Source organism: Podarcis pityusensis (assembly GCF_964106645.2).
Source record: "Podarcis pityusensis genome assembly, chromosome: 5".
In the NCBI taxonomy this organism is placed as follows: Eukaryota; Metazoa; Chordata; class Lepidosauria; order Squamata; family Lacertidae; genus Podarcis; species Podarcis pityusensis.
The window spans coordinates 96,642,051-96,662,976 of record NC_138032.1 but is presented as its reverse complement, the minus strand read 5'-3'; the positions used below and the strand labels follow the sequence as shown (position 1 = coordinate 96,662,976).

The window sequence follows — 20,926 nt, the reverse complement described above, 5'->3', positions numbered from 1 at the left end:
CTGCTCCAAGCACCCTCTTAATAGCAGGCCTTTTCTGTGTTGCTGCCCTGACCTTTTGAAACTTGCTCCTTCATGGAGGCATGTCTGGAATTGACCAAGGCATTTTGGATTTTCGCTGCTTTTTGAAACTTTGTCCTGCCGCATCAGACCAAAGACTCAGGTAGTCCAGTATCCTGCTTTCACAGTGCTCAGCCAGATGCCTACCTGAGTATAGCAGCACTCTTACACTTCTAATTCCCAGCAAATGGTATTCTAAGGCAAACTGCCTCTCACTCTGCAGGTGGAACATAGTCCTTGTGGCTAGCAGCCATTGACAGCATTATGATGATGATGATTATTATTATCATCATATCATCATCATCATCATTATTAGCCAACATGAATGTGCCTAAACCTCTTCTAAAGCCATCCAAATTGGTGCCCATCAATGCTTCCTGTAAGAGTAAATTTCATAGTTTAACATCTTGTCATATCCCATGACTACTAAGTTTAAGATTTTTTAAAATACAGAGTTATTTTATCAAAAGTTTTTTGGAAGTTGGAAGTTCATGTTGTCTGTCTATATGCTTGTTGTCAAATAACTCTAAAAGCTTTGTGAGAAGCCATGCCTATTCTGTCCCCCCACCCCCTGCAGTTTGGGGCTTTTTATTTGTATCTTGTGTGTTTGTTGGTTGGTTTTAAGTTCAATTTATATGTTAAGCGGATTAGTTTGTTTTGTACACCACCCTGAAATCTTTTGATGAACACCTGGAATGCTTTTGGTGCAAGAGATCTTTTTTTAAAAAAATGTTTCTCCTCATTTCCACAAGGGTAGTGGATGTATTAGGATGGATTACCTCTGCAGGTTGATTGATCTACATGCTGGGCCTTAGAGGATTGTTTGGGGGGGGGGAGTTTCAGGAGGTGGAATAAAAGTAGCAGTTTCTGAGGCAGTTTTTAGATAGGGATTAGGATAGGGTTTAGTTGGGGAGATAGGGCTTGATTTGAGATGAGAGATAGGGATTAGGATAGGGTCTGTCTGAGGGAGAATTGGTTCTGATTTGAATTGAACATCTGCTCTGAGGAGACTATAGAAAGAGGAAAAAGCCTTGCAGCTTAGATAGGAAGACCAGGCTGAGTGTCTAGGGAAGGTGGACAGACCAGAGTTACCTGGAGGGCTGAGTCTGAGCCAGGAGAGGGAGAACCTGTGGGAAGACAGACTCCCTGGGTCTGTTATACTGATTCGAATACCTCAGGAGTGGGGTTGTTAAGAGAGTGGGTAACTGATGGAAAGTGCCCCTCGCTCATGAACCAAAGTATTAAGCTGTGAAGGAAGCTGTGCTGTGTCCAAAGTATTTAACTGTCACACCTGACACAACTAAGTAAAGGAATGAGAGTGAAGTAACAGAAACCAAGTTAAGCATTTTACCACCTATTCTAGAAACCTGGACATCTACCTGAAGCATACTGGCTGATTTTTAGCAAGTGAAGTTTAAAAAAAGCTTTGACATCTTTATATTTAGTTTAAGTAATAAGTTAACTTCTACTGAAAGAACGCATCTCCTGACCCAACTTTGTTTCACCAACCTCTTTTTGTAAATAAAAGTTTTCCTGTTTGCTCAACTCCTGCCTGACACCCCTGAATTGAAGTTTCCCTCACACAAGACCCCCGCAAGATAGCTTGGGGTAAATTGTAGAAATTCATTTTATTGGCATACCATGCAGTGGGTCTGCTATATTCAGTTGGGGGTGATTAGTGGGCTGAGTCTCTACAGAAGACAATTTGGGTGTAGACACAGAAGCTCCTACCTTTTGCGGCTGAGTGAAAATTCCTTCTCGGTATGTTAGGCTTGACTGGTAAGGCAGGTCTGGGAACGAGGGCCAGAGGGCAAGTGGAAGAAGCCCTGTAATGAGTTTGACCAAACATGACACAGAGTGTGATTGAAGGCCTATGTCAGTGGTGGCAGAGATTATTCCCCTGCATCATCATCTTGGCCATGCAGGCTTTTCCTTCAGCAGAGCTCTCTGAGTGGTGAAATAACTGCTTTAGCCTTATCCTCATAGTTTTGGGTTTTTGACTCCCCTGCCCCCAAATTGGAAAAATACTGTGGCCATTTTAGGAAGTGCTTTGTAGGTAAAATTCCTTACAACCGTACTGATTTGGGGTGCTAAATTGGGATACCAAATCCTCAGTGGTCCAGACCCTCTTAATCTTGCTACATCCGATGAACTTCAGCTATTGACACTAGACGAGGCAGACAGATGTGCTTGGGATTGTTCATCCTCAGTCTGCCCAATCGTTATTTATCATGACTGATGAAGGTTTGCCCGGGGAGTTTATTGAGTGGACTACTGCTAGTTATCTGTGAATTTGAGAAGGAGGGAGGGAGAGCAATACCAAGACTGGTATGAGACCACCTTTGAAAGAACCCCGCGTTGATCCTTTGTGCTGTTATGTATCAGAGCAAGGAAAGGCCATTGCACAAAACAAGTTGAAATAGGTCTAAACTGCTTGGTTCTTTCTGTGCTCTGACCCAGTATATAAGGAAGGGTATATGTATTATGGTATCATTTCTGTTCTTGCAACAAACTTCTGGTCATCTGAGAAATGATGACTTTCTTTCAGTCTGTCTTACATGTCATTAGTAATGCAAGAGCGCTGAAGAATGACTGAAAGTAATCAGCTGCAACCCTTCTCCTGCAGCCTAAATTTGAAAAATAATCTTTCTTTATACTAATGCAGTCATTCGGCTTGAATTAAGCCTCTATGTGTGTGTTTTGCATTAAGGCTTTTATTGCACTTGATTTCATTATTTGTTCCCTTTTCATGGCTGAAACATATTCATCAGCAGCTTGGCTGTTTCTGTTCCTTTTCTTGTTAACTTTCTACCTCTGCGTTTCAATCAATTGATGTTATTTATGCTACAAACCACCATGAGAACTTCAGATCAAGGGTGGTATGCAAATTTAATGATTAATAAATAATAATGACATTCCCCCCTCTTTTGTGGTTTGCCACAATATTTAACCTTCCTACAATTATAAAAATCACTTGATTAATCTAATATTAAGGCCAAATGGGCTACAGTTATGTCACATGTGTGTAAATGAGGAGTATTTGATGCTGACTGTAATGTAGTATAGAAATATGATAACTGTGTTAAGGCTGTTTGCAGTCTAAGTAGCACAGCAGGGTCTTGTGTCTCAAGGACCTGCAGTATAACAACCTCATCAAGGCTCAACGTATATTTTATTATATAAAAATAATAATACATGTGACTCAGGATCTCAGTACCTGAAGGACCACCACTTCTGACATGAACCAGCCCTGACCCTGCCGTCTTCATCGAAGGACCTTCTCTGTGTGCCAGGGGAGTGGGGGAGGTTGGCTGCATAAGAATGAGCTTTTCAGTGGTAGCTCCCTGTCTGTGAAACACGCCTTGTGCCACCATTGTCAGGTTTTAGGTGCCAGGCTAAGCCATTTTTATTTACCCAGGCTTTTGATGTTGAAGCCAGTCTCCACTGTAGCGCTAACCTTTAAGAGGGTGGGGAATAACTTTTCCTCCGTGTTGAATAGCTGGGTGAACATTTTTAGGAATCTTTACATGATTACTTGGTGGTGACCATAACCAGGAAGGCTTCCATTCATGGTCTGAATGCAATTGCAGGGTCTTGTGCCACTTTGTGTGTGCACTGAGTGTAAGAAATTGAAATGAGAGCTGCTGCTGTAGAGATCTAATTGTTGCCTTCTAACACTCTTGCATAGTGTACCTTTGCTGTTCTTGGTGGAATGTAGTATCTCTTGCTCCCCACCTCCCTTTTTAAAGTCAGGTTGTGCTGCTACCATGTGGTGTTAACCAAACAATTTGGTGTCCTAGACTGAGATTTTGCAATCTAGCATAGCAATTAACCTTAGAGTGGTACCTCAGGTTACAGACGCTTCAGGTTACAGTCGCTTCAGGTTACAGACTCCGCTAACCCAGAAATAATACCTCAGGTTAAGAACTTTGCTTCAGGATGAGAATAGAAATCATGTGCCAGTGGTGCAGCGGCAGCGGGAGGCCCCATTAGCTAAAGTGGTACCTCAGGTTAAGAACAGTTTCCAGGTTAAGAACGGACCTCCAGAACAAATTAAGTTCTTAACCCAAGGTACCACTGTATTAGGAACTGCTAGTAGACACTCTCAGCTCTTCAGGAGTTCCCTGGAAGTTCCACCCTTTTGTTCCCTGAGGCAGGAATTTCCCTCACCACCACAACACCAATTTATTACTTATAACCCACCCATCTGACTGGCTTGCCCCAGCCACTCTGGGTGCCTCCCAACAGAATATAAAAAACACAGTGAAACGTCAAACACTAAAAGTAGTAAGCATATGCTGATTCATAGGAGCCCAGTTGAGATTGAGTCCGAATTACATTTTCAGACGTCTAGCATATTGATCCACTTTTCAGAATATTCCCAAAGCAGAGGCCCCAGGATTTGCTTGTCCCTCCTTTTAGACCTCCAAATCAGCAGTCTTGTGCTTGGTACATTTCTTGTCGTAGTGCTGCTGAGCTACGTGTGTGTGTGTGTGTGTGTGTGTGTTTTAAAAAAAAACCAACCCAAGTTTTCATTAACTCTCTTATTCTCTTTTGTAAAGAAAGTCATTCTCTAGAGGTTAGAATTTATTGCGCTTTTCACATGTGTGCTGACATTTTTGCGATGGCTTTGCAGTATGTTTATATTGTGGTGTGGTTTATGAAAGAGAGAAAGCCAATATTGTGTTTGATATTGAAGAGCAGCATGGTAAATTCACATCACAGATTACGGTATATGTAGGGTTTTTGTTCAGAAGCACCACTATATGTAATGCTGCTGGCTGTAACAGTATCAAAATGTAAGCTATGCAGTACCAAGAAATACATTCCCCTTAATTTTGCACATTCTGTACCTGATGAGAAACTTAATTTCACGTTGGGAGCAAAATGTTTAATTCAAATGGCCCAATAGGCACGTGTCTCCACTTCAGACAATGCCCGAATCCAGAATCTATGTGGGCTGCTTCAGAATGATTTGGAGTCTGTCCAATGCAAAGCAGGGCTTCCCTGAAACCAGGCTGCTCCAAAAGTTTCTGCTCTTCAGAAGACTTCGAACATTCAGAGAGCTGGTTTCAGTCTGTCTGTTTAGAAATAGTTAACATTTCACCTCCAAGCTCTTCATTAAAAAACAACAACAGTGGAAAAGGAAGACTATGGAGGTTGTCTTGTGACTGGCAGCTCTAGCTTCCAGGGAGGAACTAACCAGGGCTGTATCTTTTTCTGCTTCCAAACAGTGCTTTTGGCAGACCCTTCTGAATACCTTGCTTGTATAACTGGCTGTTGGGGAAAGTGGCCGGGGGTTGCAAGTTCTTCTTGATGTTCATTTAGTATTGAAATATTAAGAGAAAACATCCTGTTCTGCATAATTCAGCAAATGTAGTTGGGAAATGGGCTCAATGGTGAATGTCTACAAATGTGTCACCAACATGAAAAGCTTGGAAAGTTCTGCCCTGTAGTAAGAAACTTGTCTTAGAGAATGGTTCAAGAGTTCATGACTTTTAAAGCTGAGCAGGTCAAGGCCCAGGTGGGCGATAGCTTGAGAGCTGCATGTAAGCTGCTATAATGATCTGGCTATAAGTGCAATGCATAAAATTGGCAAGATATAACATACTATTAAAACATTAAAAATGTTACACTTTCTCCTGAATATCCTATGGTGTTGGTAGTTCCATAAATGTGCTTTGCTACAGGCACTGTCTTGATCACCTTGCATTAGAAATATTCACTGACTTTCAGCCATATACCCTGAATTTTAGAAACTACATAATTTGGCAGTCAAGAAGAAAGGAAGGTTAAAATTATGTTTCACATATTGGTTGGCATGACCTTCCTGCCACTTGAGTTTCCACGTTGATATTGACTATTTTTAGGAATAATAATATCCCATGTTGGCTAATTCACAGATGAATACATATTCAGAGCTTAGTCAGTCTGCTTGAGCTAGAGGCTCTGGCTGTTTTCATGAGCAATGAGCACTGCCTGGATTTCTGAATGACCCTGTTCCATTCATGCAGTGAGCAGCAAATATCCAGTAAGGGAAATCTTTTTTGTGCATCAGTAGTTCTTGCCTGTATGTTCTCAGCTGTTTTGTTCTTTGGGGAGCAAGAATTGTTGTGTTCTATAATTGTCAAGAGGATGTGGCAAGGGGAAAAAAGAAAATTGCAGATGTTCCAGTTTGGATTACTTCTTGACTTCCTTGTAAAGGAGTTTATTAGCTCTCCAAAAGTCATTCAGCCTTATGTCTTTGTCGGAGCACAGTTCATAAGAGTTTTCATTTGAAGTGGTCCCTTGTAATAAGGTTTTAAGACAGAGAAGTTGATGCAGACATTCTGCCACTTTTCATAAAGGCAACAGCAATAGTAATATAAAAACCGTTAGCAGATAACAGCTTCTTTGTGGCTATCCTGGGAGTCTTGGAGCTGGACCTCACTCATAACTGAAGATCTCTCCTAACTTATGATAGCTCTGTCAATTTATTTTCCTTCAAAGTCAGAGCTTTAGTAGTTTACAAAAACCATTCCAAATCCTGTTGTTTTTCCTCTTTCAAGCTGATACACCTTGTTCAAGTGAGACTCATCTTTATTTATTTGCATTTATTTTATTTAAAATATTTTGGCTCCTCCATCCAAAATGGCTTATATTCAAAACAGAAGACAAAATAGCACAAAATTTAAAACGTTATAAAAACTTAACATTACATTTTTTCTCTTTTTTAAAATATGATTTTGTTAAAGCTTTTTCATAATACAATAAGATAAAAGAGACTAATCTGAATAAAAACCAAAACAGAGAGAGAAAGGGAAAGGGAAAGGGAAAAGAGAACACAGTCTCTCTCAAAGGGTAGTTCTCAACCCTTGTCCCACACAGAAAGGGAGCTTTCCTTTCTTCTACCAGCCTCCCATTCTAGGTTCCAATTCTTTTCCAGAACCAGAGAGAACATGGGAGTTCCATAGCCATGGGTCTTCCCACTCATGACTACCCACCTTAACTGACCAAGAGGGTGGGCGCATCAGAAGAACCTGTGGAGCACATCTTAAGGTGCAGGCAGGATGATATGTTTGACCCAAACTGTTTATAAACACTTCATTATTAGTGACATAATTCATTCATTGAATTATGATTTAATTCCAGTGAATTAATAATTCATTGGGAACTGGGCATGAACTGGGTAACATTGCTGCTTGGGCAGGCAAAAGAGTCTAAAGTCCAAAAAATGTGAGGGGTTTGTACGAGCTCATTCAACCTTCTGTCACCAGCGTTCTCTTTATTCCCTCCCTGCATTTCCCCCTTTTGCCTGTCAACTTTGAGAGAGCCCGTTCCCCTCCTCACCAACTTTCCCCTTTGTATAGTTTTAGGTTCTGTTGGAAAGTTCTAATCTGTCATTACATGGAACTTCTGCCTTGTCTTGCTTGACAAAAGGATGCAGGTTTTAATTCGTAGTGTCTGCTCCCCTGGTGGCATGCAGTAATTAGTTTTTTGTTCTGGAATCGGAGGTGGGAAATTGAAGTCAAGCTAGGAGCTTATTAATTGAAGCCAAAACTTTGCCTGCTATGCATGTAAGTCAGGGTTGCCACACACAAAGCCTAGCAAGGAGGTTATCTGGCCGGTTGGGGTGTCCACCTGGAGCGCTCCTTGGCCTGCATGGATTCTTGAACCATCTTCAAGGCTAGGAACAGCAAACCCTTAGGCAGGGCTGATTCACCAGTAGCTGCTACTTCTTGCAGCAGCAAAGACTGTTCCTTTTCCATTTTGAGGAGTCTTTAGGAATATGGAGCAAAGTGGGTTGCATTAGAATGGAGTGCACAGTTTGCCAGCTTTTTCCTGGAAAGGGTTGGAAACGCCCTCTAGCTCTCTGGTGATATTGGAGAGCAGAACTCTCCCTACATGTAAGATATTTGGAAGGTGAGCAGTGCCATTTGGGGAGAAGGCAGCTTGGGGTTCTCAAATATTCATAATCTAAAGCTAAGTGGTGAAACTGGGTGGGGAGGGGCAGAGATTGGTGGTTCAGGGGAGCAGTGGAGGGATTTGGGGAGGCAAGATAGCACCTTGAAATTTGACCTTACGAGTATGCTAGATTTTTGCTAACTTGGTCCAACCACTTCATCTGAATCCAGGCTGGCACCTTGGACCTTGGATGGCTTGGGTAACAGTTTGGCTTTCCAACGCATTTCATGTTAATGCCTAGATGTAAGCCATGCACAGTTTTCTAGATGTAGTTATCCTTTTCTAGAAGCATTTTATAATTTTGCTATTTAATAATATTCATTTCTATAATCATTAAGATATGTGAGACCTTTGGTGATTTTAATGTATTACCTAGCACAAAACTTTGACATCGGTTTGGAGGGGATACCAAATTTGGGAGTTAATATTTAAACACAGCCTTGTATATAATGTGAGCTGTGGCAGGACCCCACAAAACAGTGGTACCTCTGGTTACTAACTTAATTCATTCCGGAGGTCTGTTCTTAACCTGAAACTGTTCTTAACCTGAGGTACCACTTCAGCTAATGGAGCCTCCTGCTGCTGCCGCACCGCTGGAGCACGATTTCTGTTCTCATCCTGAGGTAAAGTTCTTAACCCGAGGTACTATGTCTGGGTTAGCGGAGTCTGTAACCTGAGGTACCACTGTATTGGGAATGGACAGATGCCTTGCATTGCTCCTGGTACTGTGGCCACATGCCTGTTTCACTACTGCTGTGATCTGTTTACATGGGCCAGTATTAATATCATGCCATTAATTCTAATCCGGTGGTGACAGTATTGAAAAACGATGACGTAAGAAAAGGCCGAGGGCTATAACAAACTCAGCTGCAAATGATCTGGCAAATGTGGCAGAGAATACAGCTGTGTCTGTTTTCATAGATGAAACATTTCAATTCAAGCTATGTCGTGATGAACATAACTCATACTTGATTTACAGCCAAGGTTGTTGTTCATGTATGTCTTATTGTCTATTGACTGGATGAGCTGTAATATTCTCCAAAGTAGATTTTATTGGCATGTGTAGCAGATCCCATTGCTCTGGCTACCAATTGTGGCAGATCCCACCTACGTATGCTCTAAATATAGCCACCATGTGTGAGGGTAAACTTATATCCTTGAAGACTCAGGCAGGAGTTGAACCAATAAAGAAAGTTTTATTTTACAGAACGAAGTGTCAGGAGATAATGTTCTTTCAGGAAACTGTTAACTTATTAATAATTATACTTAATCTTGTGGATGATACTGGCTTTTAAACAAGGTAATAAATGCACAGCTTCTTTTAAATGTCAGCTGCTTTAATTCAGTTATTACTCCTCAGTTAGATGTTACAGGTTTCTAGACTAGATGGTAAATGCTCAGTTTATTTCCACTTCTTTCACTTCAGTTCCTTAACTTAGTTGTTGTGTAGGTGTTACAGCTTAATACTTTGGTTCTTTCCGTTTCCCAGCCTTTGAGATACTCCTTTCCCATACTCCTGAGATACCTCTGGCAGTCTAACAGACTCAGGGGATCCCCACGCACCCCTTTTTTCCTGGTTTGGGAGTCTTTTCTTTCTGGAAGATCCAGTGGCGTAGCGTGGGTTGTCAGCAAGTAATTTGTGCCCCCTAACCCGTGGATTTGCGCCCCCTAACCCTAACCCCCAGATGTTGCGCCCAGTGCGGCCGGCCCCCCCTGCACCCCCCACGCTACGCCACTGGGAAGATCTCTCCCCTCCTGACTGGAAGGAGACCCAAGGAGACCGTCTCCTCACAGCTTCTCCTTCTCCTGGCTCCATCTCAGCCCTCCGGTTAACTCCTGTCTGAATGCTCTCCCAAGACACTCAACACCGTCTTCCTATGTAAGCTCAGAGACTCCTTTCTCTAGCTGTAGATATTTTTCCCTGGGTGGATGTTACACACACAGACCAGGACCAACTCTCTTTCTCTCCCTCCTGCTCTCTCTTAAACCATCTCCCCATCAGAATCCTCTCTCTGAAACGGCTCCTTTTATTCTCCTTCCCAAAGGGCTGGTTCCGCCCACCCCGTCTGTCTAGGTAGCCAATCAGAGAGAGGCTACATTCCAGCTGCGTAAAAGTCAGACTTTTCTACACCCACATCTGTCTCTCCTCCACATAGTCAATCCAGAGGCCTTATCACACTTGGAGGGTACATCCAGGCCCTGCAAGAACATGGAGCAGGGCCAGGGAAGCGTGTGGCGTAGGGAGAATTCTCAGGGTTGGAGGGCTCCATTTGGCTCCCCATCCCTGGTTTCAGGAAATGAGCCAACTTCAGGTTGTGAAATAGAAACACTAACCAGTGGCGTAGCGTGGGTTGTCAGCACCCGGGGCAAGGCAAGTAATTTGCGCCCCCTCTGCCCTAGGGGCAGAGAGCTGCGAGTGCGAGTGCGCCCCCCCCAGATGTTGCGCCTGGTGCGGCCGGCCCCCCCTGCACCCCCCACTCTACGCCACTGACACTAACCAGAGTTTTCAGTTCAGACAAAACAAGTCACCACAGTTAGCTGAAAATGGAAGCGAAAAATATCCAGTCTACTCTTCACGCCTGTGGCAGCGGCAGACTGGGAAGGGGGGGGCCGAGCAAGTTCAAGACTCCCCCAGGCTCATTCCTTCAGCAATTTAGATTTATGCCTGAGCAAAGTCATTTATCTTCATTAAGGCTCAATTCTAACATTACAGGAATGGTGTGGTTTTCTCTTTTCGTTGTGGCTCCATTCTATGCTACTCCATGTAATTTAATACTATAGTATCTGGTTTTAGTTGTGTTGGTGATTTTTTCCACTTGATCCCGCACCTCTCATGTTTTTGCTGTGTATTCTCCATCAGCTCATAAAGTGACTATGTCAGGGTGTGTGGAGAGGATTATTTCCAAACTAGACGGTACCTATTCTGAGGAATAGCCTCCTTCAGTCGTTCTTCTGTAGAAGTACTGCCTAGTTTGAAAAGGATCCCTTCTACACTTTGACGTATTTCGCTTCATGAGTCAATGGAGAATAGACCGGGCCACCTGTCAGTCTGCATTCTGCCATCTGCTTAGGACCTTTTAGCTTACTAACTTTGAATGCAACTGCTTCTTCATCTTCTTTTAGAAAACAGTATCAGTTTTCCTTCCTGTTGTTTTTATAATGTCACCCACCTGGCAGATTGTGTGCCACTTGGAGCAATTTTGTTTTAGAAAAGTGTGGCATGAATTGGCCTTAACACAGTCACCATTAGGAACCAAGGCTTCCAAGCAGACCCCTATCAGGCACGTTGAGCAGTTCAAACGGTTCAGAACACTTGATATACTGTACATGAATTTGCAAATAATATTCTGTTTGAGCATCACTTACATTCTATTTCCTACCTGAAAGTACATTAAAAAAAGAAAACTCCAGGTGATTACCTCCCAGTACACCTGGTTTGTCTCTGGTGGCAATGCCTGAAACACTTATATATACACTGTACTAGTAAGCATTTCATTAAACTAATGAATGATATCACGGGCTATGAATATATAGACCTTATGATCATTCTGTGATCTGAAAGGAAAGATGAAGAGATATGATCTCAAGGTCACACACTCCATCTTGTGTACATTTTCAGACTGAATCTTTCAGTCAGCAGTAAGGAGTGAATATTTTCATGTTTAAGGTTACCATAAAAAAGCTGCCAGATAACTGACTAATTATAAAATGTCACAGATGAATATCAATTGGATGATAAATTTAAGAAAAAAGTTTATTAATTTTGGGGAAAACAGTTTAATGAGAATCTTCAGCCATATTACTTGTTTTCTCTGCAGTAAACTTTGCTGCCAAAGCCAATAAGCTCTCTTGTTGCTCTGGTCATGGGGTGTCCCCCATTAAACCCATACACTAATAGATTTGTTGTGCTTTAGAAATAAATGCCGTAGTAATAGTTGGCAAAAATAAAACTCTCCCGTCCTCCTCTCTGGTTGTCTTTGGTTGCCTTACTTTGGCCCTCATGCCTATACTGAGCACACAGGTCCCAAAATGTTGAATCTCTCCTATCACTTTGATCATGTGGCACCCTTTCCTTAAACAACTACATTGGTTTTCTGTTTGCTCCCAGATCCCAACACACTTTACTGTTTAACCTCAAAGCCCACCATGGCCTTGCCCCCATATCTCCCCATTGCATTTGCTTGTCCAGCTCCCACTCTCAGCTGGCCAAATGTCTCCTATTCCCTACAGTGCCTTAGCTATTCCCCTTGCCACTCCTTTGTACAGTCATACCTCGGGTTACAGATGTTTCGGGTTGTGCGATTTCGGGTTGAGCACCACACCAAACCCGGAAGTACCGGAACAGGTTAGTTCCGGGTTTCAGCGTATGTGCAGAAGCACTAAATCATGCTTTGCACATGCACAGAATTGCAACCCGCGCGTGCACAGATGCAGCGGGTTATGAACATGCTTCCCGCACGGATCACGTTCGCAACCCGAGCATCCACTGTACTTGGAACTTCCTAGCAGAACAACTTTGTGATGTCAGAGCAATATTTAGCAGAACTGTGTTTTTTAGACCTGCAGATGTATGTTTATTTATATAAAAAAATTCTATACAGTGGTACCTCAGTTAAGAATTAAATTTGTTATGGAGGTCCGTTCTTAACCTGAAACTGTTCTTAACCTGAGGTACCACTTCAGCTAATGGGGCCGCCACGCCGTCACGCGACTTCTGTTATCATCCTGAAGCAAAGTTCTTAACCCAAAGTATTATTTCTGGGTTAGCAGAGTCTGTAACCTGAAGCGTCTGTAACCCGAGGTACCACTGTATACCACCATATCGTAAGAAATATCAAAGTGGTTATCTATCTATCTACAAAATAGCTACAAAAATTAAAATCAGGGACCAACAACTAACACAAAAATTGTCCAGTAGCATCTAAGAGACAAACTAAGTTTGTTCTTGGTATGAGCTTTTGTGTGCATGCACACTTCTTCAGATACACTGAAACAGAAGTCACCAGACCTTTATATATAGTGAGAGGGTGGGGAGAGGTATTACTCAGAAAGGTGGTGGGAGTGGGTGATTGGCTGATAGGTGTGGTAAAACTGTTGACGACTGTTGATGACTGCAATTGGTCTTACAGGAAAAAGCAAAGGATGAGATGGCCATTAACCATTTGCTGTTGAGTTATTCATTGTTTTCCTTTTATTTCATCTCAGGACATTTTTGACCCAAAAATCTGCGATGTAATTTTTACTGAAGATGCCAAGATGGACTTTGAATATATGAAGAATTCTGAGTCCTCAGTTTGGTACGTTAAAATTAAATCATCTATAAAAAGGCTGCATTTCTGTAGGAATTAACTTCTTTTCCTGCTAGACACACATTTACTCAGCTTAGATTTCAAACTATGCTCATAGAATAATATATCAGGAAGTTTTTAATGTTTGTTTTTTCGTTGTGCTTTTATTAGGTTGGAAGCCACCCAGAGTGGCTGGGGCAACCCAAATAATATTTTATTATTATTACTATTGTTATTATTATTACTATTATTTCACCAGTAAATTTTTTAATAGGTCCGACTGGTAAAAAAATTAAATAGGTCAACAAATGATTGTCTGTGTATACAGATTGTCTTCAGTTTGGCCTAATGTGCACTATATTCTGTAATTAATACAATTCACCAAGGGATAGATTTCTTTGTTCGTTTCAGAGTTTTCTAGAAGTCTAGTCAGAAGATTTTAAATTTAAATGGTTGCTGGTCAATTTAGACAAGTTTGTTATCTGAAGAGTAACTTGATATGAACATGGTATATGAACATGTTTATATGAATACTTTTCGGTCATATTCCAAAATTATGTTGTTTGTAGATAATCAGAAATGTTTTCTTCAACAATGCTGCACATGATTTTTATATATGCTGTTGATTTTACAAGACAAATCCCTGTACCCTGGAACATGATATTGTAAATGCATGACATGACTGATGTTTTCAAAGAAAACAAAAATGGTTTTGAAAAGTAACAGTAAATATGAGAAATGGTGTCATAAGACTTTTTAAAAATAACATTTACAAACGAGCCAATATAAATGATGACGAAATTCAATCATTTACCAAGAGCACTCAGGCTTCAGATTTACTAATAAATATCAGAATCTTCTGGCAGTTCCTTGTGCCCTCCTAAAAATTTTAAGATGCTTGGTAAACATCAAATTTGGGTGACTTTCTGCCCTATCATTTTCTGATGAATGACTTTTTTAAATGAATGTCTGAAATGTAGCAGATATCTGAAAAACTATCCACTACTTGGAATATACCAATGAATCTTGACAATCAGGTTTAGAAAAAAGGAAAAAAAGATGGTGGTATCTTAAACACTTAACAAAGTTCAATGCAGAGAAGCTTTCATACCCCAAAACTCATTTAGCCAGATGCATCAAGTGTACACCTCAGTGCATAAATTTGTGTATATGTGTGCACATGGGCGCACACACACCCTTCTATTTTTTATGCTCAGACTACCCTTACATGGACTTTTGTGATTCTTTCCTCAGGATGCGTCTAGGAAGGATACATTAATGCAGTGGCAAAGCTGCATGCTCCAGCACTGGGGGTGGAGAGCAGGAGGGGGTGTGGCTGGCGCACATCCCAGGGGCGTGGCATGGCGTGTGCCCTGGGGGCGTGGCATGCCACCTGTGGGGGTGTGGTGTCCATCCTGGGGGTGTGGTGTGCTGCCCGCGGGGGCGTGGTGGGGGGGTGTCAGGGAGTGGCCGCGATGGTACCCCCCTCCCCAATGGTGCCGGGGCGGTGCGCTCCCCCTGCCCCCCCTTTCCTCCGCCAGTGCACTAATGGGGGTTTCTTTAAACCCCTTTCCTTCCTGCTGTTTTCCACCCAAAAAAATCAGTCCAGAGAAAATGGGCAAATCAGATTTTAGTGACAATAAATTCCTGGCCATGCAGTTTCTAGTTCCTGAGTAAACACAGAGTTCAATACGTGCCAAAGCACGTTAGAATATCTGCAAAGGAACACACTAGGGATGCAGGCAGAGCTAACTGTGCAAAGCACATGCCCCCCTCCCCTTCAATACAGGTGTTTAGTCGGAAAGCCAAGTATAGATTGTACATACCGTAGATCCTAATACGCCTATAATGAATGATGGAAGGAAAAAGGGGGTGAGCATTGACCCACACGCTAGTCATTTTCTCACCATAACATGAATAAATGGCATTCCATTTTGTTCTTTAGGAACTGGACTAAAAGTTTGCCTCTTGTTCATTCGGTTCCCTGGTGTATTCATGCTGTCTTTTAATCATGGCTGCTTGTTCATAGATGTAGCTAACAAGGAGGCCGAACTTATGTAACTGGAGTTGTACCTGTGCTTCCACAGACAGCTAACACAAACTAGCTAATAGGGATTTTTTATTCCAGTGTTCTTCAGCCTCAACAGCCGAAACCGATGACTGATTGATGTTCCTATTTGTTCTAATAGCCATCACATTCTGCGTGGCTTAAAGGCTACAAGCCAAGTTCTATAATACTGAAACAAAACAAAGTTGTGTAACACTGAAAATTCAAGTGGAAACCAACTGTGTGGTGCTATATACTTTCATACCCTTTCCCACAAAAAATAATATGGATTTATATTGATCAAATCTTGTACTTTGTTGTTCCAATAAAGAACAAACAGAATTCATTTTTCAGAAACGTATTATTTTGCTGCCTACCTCTTCTTACCCTGGTAATAGTTACCAATTTCATCAAAGAAGCCATATCCCAACTGCTGATCAACTATAAATCAGTAGAAAGCGAAAGAGTATTTTCTCAATTTTGGTATATTGCCATTTTAGCCTCAACCTGTACATGAACTATCAGTTCAAAATCATCATTTAATACTGTACACTTAAGATGGCAAATCTACGTTGCAACAGGAGCTCTGGGGAGATCTTGACCCATAATATTTTATTTCTGTCAGTGCAGTTTCTCAAAATGTCTTAATCTATAGACAAGCCCATATAATATGAAATGTATTTGTTCCAGGTGCCTTGCATCTCCAGCCCTGACCACTAAGCCTTGGACAGATCTTGTTTATTCTGGCTGGTATCAAATACCACCTATCTAATATTGTAGAAATGTTTCTTTGAGATTCCCAAACCATGTGCATTTATCCAGTGATACATATCAAATTCCTATTTCACTCAATAGTTTCCAGATGGTCCTAAATTTGCTATTATTTTATAAATCAGGCGTTATGCGCTATGCAGTTGGTTAGCAGTTGAAATTAATATTTCAAAACTTGTGTGATTCCTTAATGAAATGTGAAGCCTTAGTAATCTATTTGTAATATGCCCATTTGGAAATATTGAAGAAAGAGCAGCTGCTCTTGACCCAGGATCCCATTTCACCTGATAAAAGATCTTTACCAATCCTTCCTTTATTATTATCCTAATTTGAGCATTCCATGTCTCTCCTTAAAGCTTCATGTCACCCAATAAGACTTTCTTATCACATTCAGCATTGTAGTAAATTGTAGTGAGTGGTGATAAACCCAGGCTTTTGCCAGTAGCAGGAAAACATCTGCTGATAGATCATTTTTTTAACCCATATTTTAGGTGCCCAAGCATGGCCGTGTTATAATATTGTTTGATATTCAGGAATCCCAGCCACCTATTTTTAATTGCTGATGAAGTATGTTAGATATAATTCTGGATTAATCAATTAGTCATTCAGTCTAAGGAGACTTTTAACAATAGAAACGAAATACATTGTACTATGCTTATTTTAATAACTGAGTTTCTTCCTTTCCGAGAAAGTGTTGAATTTTCCAGACTGGACAGATCCTCTTTTACCCTTTGTCTCCTTTCATCAGGTTAGAGTCATTAAACTCCTGAGTTATCCAAATCCCAACGTATCTAGCTGAGATTTTCTTCCATGGAATTAGATGTCTTTGGCAATGTCATACTTAAGATTCTTCTGCATATGATACCCCAACCATTCTGATGTTTGGAAATGAATTTTGTACCCAGAGATCTGGCCAAATTCATCTGAGAGTTTCACGACCTTTGCAAATGATCCCTCTGGCAATATTATAAGTTACACAATCTGCATATAAACAGATTTTAAAGTGATTTACATCCTACCCTCAACCCTCAACTATATATATATATATATATATATATATATATATATATATATATAAAGTTCTTAATGGCTGTAATGAAATCTCCAGTAATAATGGCAATGACAGGCGTTCCTGCTAGGAGCCTAGAGTCATAGCTTCAAAGATTCATATTTTACTCATAAAGGTTGTCGGATTGGTGTAAATCATTTTAATAGGCAAGAGAATGACTTGGGGTTATTGAAAGCACCTGAGAGAGCTGGAGCAATTAGAAGTGCGCAGCCCCACTACCTTGAATGAGTTCAGAAATAGGCTGAGCTGTTTCCCTCCAGGATGAGGTTATTTCTAACTCAGTTCAAATTTGGCCTGCCCCCTAATCTGCAATGCCTACTTTTTTCTTCACACCCAAATGTCCACAGAGGGAGCAGCATTTCCCTCCTGTCCCCACCTCCCCACCTGTCCTGGCATGCCACAAGGCAGAGCTATTTGCCACAACAAATTCCCATTATTCTCTGAAGGGTTTGGATGATGTTGCCACATGTATACCCCATCTTTTCCTCCAAGGAGCTTTAAAGTGTCAAACATGGCTTTCTCTTCCCTGCTTTATTCGGGCAGCTGCCCTGAAAGGCTGAGAGTCAGTGGCTGGTCCAAGGTCGGCCCATGAGTTTCGTGGCTGGCTGCAAGTGTGCACTCCTAATCTGCCTCTTGGTCACCGAGTCCAAGAATGTCCAACTGGTCAATTGGGATCAACTGGTTGATCCCCAAGAGGTTTTGGTAGATCGCGGTTGATCACTGGCTCCTTTTCCTTTGCGGTTGCAAATGAGCATCCAGTCCCACCCCTCGCCTCGTCCTCCATTCGCACATGAACGCTAGGACGGAAGACAGAGGTTTTGTTGTGATGCTGACTGTTTCCTTAAGCGATCTTTCTGTGAGCGAGTTTTCCCCTGTAAAAAAGTTCAAACCTGAACCCCCCCCCCCTGAAAAGGGGTATATCGCTGCCAGTTTTTCATTCTGTGAGTAGATCACAGTCTCTTGGGAGTTGGATGTCCCTGACCTAGTCCATTGGTATTCCTGGGGGTAATGTGGGGTTAGAACTGGGAGCAGTGCCAGAATTTGGGTGGTGTGGGTGGTTCACCCCACACAGGGTGCTGAGTCAAGGGGGTGCATATTATTATTATTATTATTATTATTATTATTATTATTATTAATGATAATACTACAGGTACCTACTGAGAAGATTCCTAACAAAGCAACTGCACCAAAAGGAATTATTGTGAAAATAAGAAATATTTAGGAGGGGGTGCCAAATTTTGTCCTTACTCAGGGTGCCATATTACCAAAGTCTGCTCCTGCTGGGGGGTCCAAAGTTTCAAATCTGGCCTTGGCTGCAAACTGAGCCAGCTGCTATTTTCTCCGTTATAACCCACCCCCACCCCACCCCCCAATATGTACTAACCTACATACCTTGCAAAACATTTGTGGGAATTACTGAACTAACAGCCATTTACTTGAAATGCATTATATAAATATTTAGTTTTATTATAATAATAAATTCAATATTGTTAATGGATAGGCTGCTGTACAGCAGGAGCAAAAAACAAAAGGTCCACTAAGGTTATAATCCAAAGTTTCAATATGTGCTGGGTTCAGGGAGATAGAAAGGATGTTTGGGGTTTAATTTTTGTTATTAAGGGAGGAACAAGAGAACAAAGGCAGCTTCCCCCACCCCCTTCATTTTCAGAGTACTAAATGTCCAATTTTATGTTTTGGTGTATACATTTAATTTCATTATATGTCATGGTGAGGGATGGAAACAGTTTGAATCCCAAGGAGCCAGTCCAACATCTTTTGGAGCCTGTGAGGAGCAAAATGTTTGGACTTGCTGTGGTGTGAAGAAAGAGAAAGGGACAGAGAGGGAGGTGGAAGTTCTGTGAAAATTAAAAATCTGGAAAAGAAAAGGCAGGAAAGAGAAGGCTGGGAAGTACTAAGATAAGAGAATGGAATGGAAAAAGAAGAAGCTCAAATGAAACAGAGAAATGGGGAGAAGGTTGTAGCTCAGTTGTAAAGCATCTGCTCTACAGGCAGAAAGTTCCCAGAAAGTTGAGTCCCCAGAATCTTCAGGTACAGCTTGGAAAACTCGTGTCTGAAACCCCAAAGAGCTGTTGCCAGTCAGGGTAAACAACACTGAATTAGCAGGACCCAATGGTCTGACTCTGCATAAGGAAGCTTCCTATATTAACATAGCCGGTTGCCCAAGTCTGGGCAGCCTTATTTGCATAGTATGCAAATCAAGATGATATCTTTGCTGCATTGCCCAGTTGATGTGTGCCTTCTTCCTGGCAGCTAGCACCACCGATTGGCCAGGAATCAAAGGAAACACATTTTTACCTGACCACTTGTAGCCTGAAATGCCTAGGTTGGTTCCCAACAAGATGAGATAACTGGGACCATGAAGTTGTCTGCACCAACAATTGGGAATTATCTGAACACACTACTGCAGACCACAGTGCAGATAGAGGAGGCTATGGTCTGACCTAATATATTCTAACTGGGATCATTGCCAACAGCATGATGATAATGATAATAACAAATATATATTATATTTATACCTTGCCAATCTGGCAATTTATACCTTCCCCAGCCACTCTGGGTGGCTCAAAGCATATATCAAAACACACTAAAACATCAAACATTAAAAACTTCCCAATACAGGGCTGCCTTCAGATGTCTTCTAAAAGTCAAATAGTTGTTTATTTCCTTGACATCTGATGGGAGGGCGTTCCACAGGGCAGGTGCCACTACCGAGAAGGCCCTCTGCTTTAACCTCACTTCTCGCAGTGAGGGAACTGCCAGAAGACCCTCGGAGCTTGACCTCAGTGTCCAGGCTGAATGATGGGGGTGGAGATGCTCTTTAGGTATACTGGGCCATGGATATACTTCTGTTCCACCTTGCTGTTCCTGAATGTGCTCTTTAAAGATTCCCTATCAAATTTATACATAGCAGCTGAGCATGTTCAGTAGCATTTAAGTGTGCAAACCTTACATGTGTGAAAGTTGTTGCAGAATTGTGCCTTGGGGTCTCATCATGCATTACAGTTTGAAGAAAGCATTAAAAACATTTTTTTAAGTTAAATGAATGCACACATGCAAATCACTGATGCCACTTAACTCTGAAATATCATTTTGTTAAGCAGGTAATTCTCAAACGGATTGATGAAAACAAAACGATGACAAGTTGTGGTCTACAATCCTTAAATACGCTGATGGTTGTTTTCTCCTTGCTTTTGCCAGCAGGTAAGCCTTGTATTTTATTTGGCTTGGGTTTCTTTTTAAATTCTAGAAGAATGCTTCCATTTAGTTTTCTGCAGCAGAAACACCTTAAAGAATCAGTCCAAGAGTTTTGCAGAGATAAGGATATCTGCTAAATATTGGGTAGTGTTCAGTGGTATTCAACTCAGAGTAGACCCACTGAAGTTAATGGATACGACTTACTTACATTCATTAATTTCAGTGGTTTATTAAGCAGGATTCAGAAGAACTAAAATTCAGTAGGATTTTGTTAAATATAGCCTGCTATTTTTGTACACCAGTCAAGCTATACTATAGTCAGACTTATTTCACTTGGTCATGAATGCGAATGGAAAAGTGTCATTAAGTTTAGTCTCATCCAGATAAGCACCAGATGTGCTGGGGAATCTAATTTGTGTCCAGATGTGTATTGGCACAGAATATACCCGCAGATCTTCCTTCCTCAATCTAAAATAGAGTTTTGTTTTGTATGCATTTTATGTTTAGTATTTTGACATAGCCCAAAAGTGAGCA

The 20,926-nt window shown here is 41.4% G+C and overlaps 1 protein-coding gene across 11 annotated transcripts in view; it reads left to right on the top strand.

The window, feature by feature from the left end:
- SHISAL1 (shisa like 1) overlaps positions 1 to 20,926 on the top strand; it is a gene marked incomplete at its 3' end in the record, with an annotated part of 180,892 nt that overhangs the window by 117,130 nt on the left and 42,836 nt on the right. For 9 of the 11 annotated variants that reach the window (XM_081005749.1, XM_081005753.1, XM_081005754.1 and 6 more), the window contains 2 exons: positions 13,207 to 13,298; positions 20,299 to 20,398. In XM_081005749.1, coding sequence (XP_080861875.1) covers positions 20,332 to 20,398 — 67 coding nt within the window. In that variant the 5' untranslated portion in view covers positions 13,207 to 13,298; positions 20,299 to 20,331. Of the gene's footprint in view, positions 1 to 13,206; positions 13,299 to 20,295; positions 20,399 to 20,926 lie in introns of all 11 variants that reach the window. The other 2 variants (XM_081005755.1, XM_081005756.1) reach the window with 1 other exon arrangement.